Source organism: Choloepus didactylus, chromosome 24 (assembly GCF_015220235.1).
Source record: "Choloepus didactylus isolate mChoDid1 chromosome 24, mChoDid1.pri, whole genome shotgun sequence".
NCBI classification, from domain to species: domain Eukaryota; kingdom Metazoa; phylum Chordata; class Mammalia; order Pilosa; family Megalonychidae; genus Choloepus; species Choloepus didactylus.
Window position 1 is genome coordinate 4,556,624 of NC_051330.1, and position 3,213 is coordinate 4,559,836.

Here is a 3,213-nt window from a genome sequence, read left to right on the forward strand (position 1 = left end):
CGAGGTTCAAATTTACTCTCCGGTATAGCAGAAAAGGTATGAGCTCTCCATGCCTGCAGTTGTCTCTTTGCCTGAAATGTGGCTTGTTAACTTGTCTCTTCATATCTTTATAAATGAACAAAATAAGGAACAAAGAAGTCTGATTCCTGTAGGTATCTTTTTTGTAATTCTGACTTTTTACCTCCATGTGTTGCAGTTACTATGCATGCTTTCCTCTGCACATTTCTCTATCTGGAGGTACAGCAACACTGAGGGCTTCTATCTTGTTCTGGATCTCTTGACATTTCTGTAGTATAGAACTCAATTGTCCCCATAACTTAAAAGATTTTAAGATAAGTGAATCAAGTGTGACTCAAGCAGTTGAATTGGAAAATTTAAAAAATGGAAATATTCAGTCTAAGCAGTTGCTGAGCAAAGCTGTGTATTTATAGAGCGGAGGATTTTGCTGGTTTTCTAAACAACCTGAGACCCAGGTAGTAGAGCTGCAGTTGTGTGTGTTTAACCCATTTGTTCCAACCAGCACCTTAACATATTCATTCATTCAGTACATATATCTGGAATGCCTCCCATTTTAGTCACCATTGTGGGGGATCAGGGTATCAGCAAAAGGAAGAATAAAAGCTGTTTAATTATATTTCCAACTAAATATTTGCTGCTTACGGAATCTGCAATCTTTTGTTTTTGTGATTTTTACAAGGAGTTCATATTCTTATGCATCAAATTAATACCTATTTCTCGTAAAAAATCATTTCTCTGCATGACCATTAATAATTTAAATGCCTCACACCTTGCTTTGGAATTACGGGGGAGGGGGGAACTCATCAGCACACTGTGGTTCTCCTGCCCTGCACCAGATCCACAGACCCGAGCTGTTCACCCCCATCAAGCTGGGCTCCCTCTGCTCAGGGCTTCCTGGTGGTGATATTTATAGAAGCCTTTGTAGGAGGAAAATTTAAATGGAATTGATATGTTTTAGTGAGGGGGAGGGAGTTAATGGAAAGACGTGATGGCACAAAGATATTCAAAGAGATTTCGCTGGGTTTCTGAGTTTTCAGAGAACTTCAGTTTTGATATTAACACTATTAGTTCTCGTGCTGTTAGAAATATTAATACTAATATTAACATTGGTTATTACTTCCATTACTGAGTGTCTGCAATGAGCTTCTGTGTCCATTATTGGACCGGGAGCTTTAGTGCATTGCTTAATTTAGCACTCACTGTGCTATGGCCACAATGTGCATTTCCTCATTTAGTCTTTCTAACCATCTAATCAGACGGGTGCTTTTATATTCTGAATATTTAGGGAAATAAATAAGGCATAAAGAGATTAATTACATCCCTCTTTATACAGCTTCTAAGAAGTACACCTCACAGGTCTGTTTGATAATATCCCATAGAATTTAAACCAATATGTTGCATGGCCTCTCTGAGATTTGATGTCATGATTATATATCCATTCAACCTCACTTTTGGAAAAATAGCCCAAAGTACATGAGCACATATCTTACTGGAAAAAGGTAAGAATGTCACATATATATATATATGAAAGATCTAAAAGTAAAGATTATTATTTTCTTCCCTAGGTAAAAACTGGAAACTAGACCATGTACTCAGGAAACCAAATTTCAGAGAATCAAACGTCAAGCATCAGTTTCATCCTCATGGGGCTCTTTGGTGACACCAGGCATGCTGTGCTCCTCTATTCTGTGGCCTTTATCTTTTTCCTGATGGCCCTGGCTGGGAATGCCCTTCTCATCCTCCTGATCCACACAGAAGCCAGGCTGCACACCCCCATGTACTTCTTCATCAGCCAGCTCTCCCTCATGGACCTCATGTACATATCCGTGACTGTGCCCAAGATGCTTTTGGGCCAGGTCACGGGAGATAATGCAATTTCCCCTTTGGGCTGTGGGATCCAGATGTTCTTCTACCTGACCCTTGCTGGAGCTGAGTTTTTCCTCCTGGCTGCCATGGCCTATGACCGATATGTTGCCGTTTGCAGACCTCTCCATTACCCCCTGCTGATGAACCAGAAGGTCTGTCAGCTCCTCGTGTCTGGCTGCTGGTTTCTGGGCACGACTGATGGCTTGTTGCTCACCCCCATTACCATGAGCTTCCCTTTTTGTCAGTCTAGGAGAATCCAGAACTTCTTCTGTGAGGCCCCTGCCTTGCTGAAGCTCTCCTGCTCTGATATCTACCTCTACAAGATGCTCATGTACCTGTGCTGCATGCTCATGCTCCTGATCCCCCTCTCTGTCATCTCCAGCTCCTATGCTCTCATCCTGCACCTCATCCACAGGATGACCTCAGTGGACGGCCGCAGGAAGGCCTTCACCACCTGCTCCTCCCACATGATTGTGGTCCTGCTCTTTTTCGGAGCTGCCGTCTATACCTACATGCTCCCCAGCTCCTACCACACAGAGGAGTGGGACATGATGGGCTCTGCCTTTTACACCGTCATCACCCCTGTGCTGAACCCCCTCATTTACAGCCTCAGGAACAAAGATGTCACAGGGGCCTTGAGGAGTGTGATGCAATCAGGGATGAGCCTAAGAAGAGTTGCAAATGGGAAAACCTGGGAATGACCATCTCCCTTCTTCCCCTTCCTTCTCTCTTCCCCTCCCTGTCTCTCCACTCATTCTGTCCTCTGGTTCTGGGGAGCCCACGCAGTGTCCTTCTTTATGTCCCCTCTTTCTCATTCAAGTGGTATTTGTCCCCCACACTGCTCTCTTCCCAATTTATCTCTTTATCCTTAAGTTTGTTGGAGTCCATTTATCTGTGATGCAATAGATGATGTAAGGAAAACCAGATAAAATGTCTTCATTTTGTCTTCCTTGTCAAATTCATTGATCAATTAGGTATGTCTTGGGGAGTCAACTCTTAACCCTAAATGTGCCTCAGGATGAAGACTTTGGAAACTCACAGAAAACTGGAGGGAATATTGGCTATTCCCTCACCTTATAATATCCTTAAATTTACATGTAGCCATCGCTGCATTGCAAAGTCCGCTGCTGTCTCTCCAGTAAGTGCATTTGAACACATTTTTTCTAAATGTTGAAATGAGGTTCAAAGAGTAAGTGCCAATGTTTCCAATGTTGTTTGGATAGCATTACTACCTGAACCAAATACCAATCCACATCAAATCTGAAGAAAAAGTTAACAGGTTTGTCTAATTTCACAGTCATAGGATTGCAATTAAAAATGGTTCCATAT

General features: G+C 42.5%; 1 protein-coding gene across 1 annotated transcript; it reads left to right on the forward strand.

Annotated features, from left to right (window-relative positions):
* Positions 1-1,604: 1,604 nt before the first annotated feature.
* On the forward strand, positions 1,605-2,585 carry LOC119519794 (olfactory receptor 2T3-like). Its single transcript, XM_037817524.1, has one exon. The coding sequence runs from the start codon at positions 1,605-1,607 to the stop codon at positions 2,583-2,585; it is 981 nt and encodes a 326-aa protein (XP_037673452.1).
* The last annotated feature ends 628 nt before the right edge of the window (positions 2,586-3,213 follow it).

Excerpts from the sequence above, each read along its gene's own strand:
- LOC119519794 (XM_037817524.1), top strand. The coding sequence starts at position 1,605 with ATGTACTCAGGAAACCAAATTTCAGAGAATCAAACGTCAAGCATCAGT.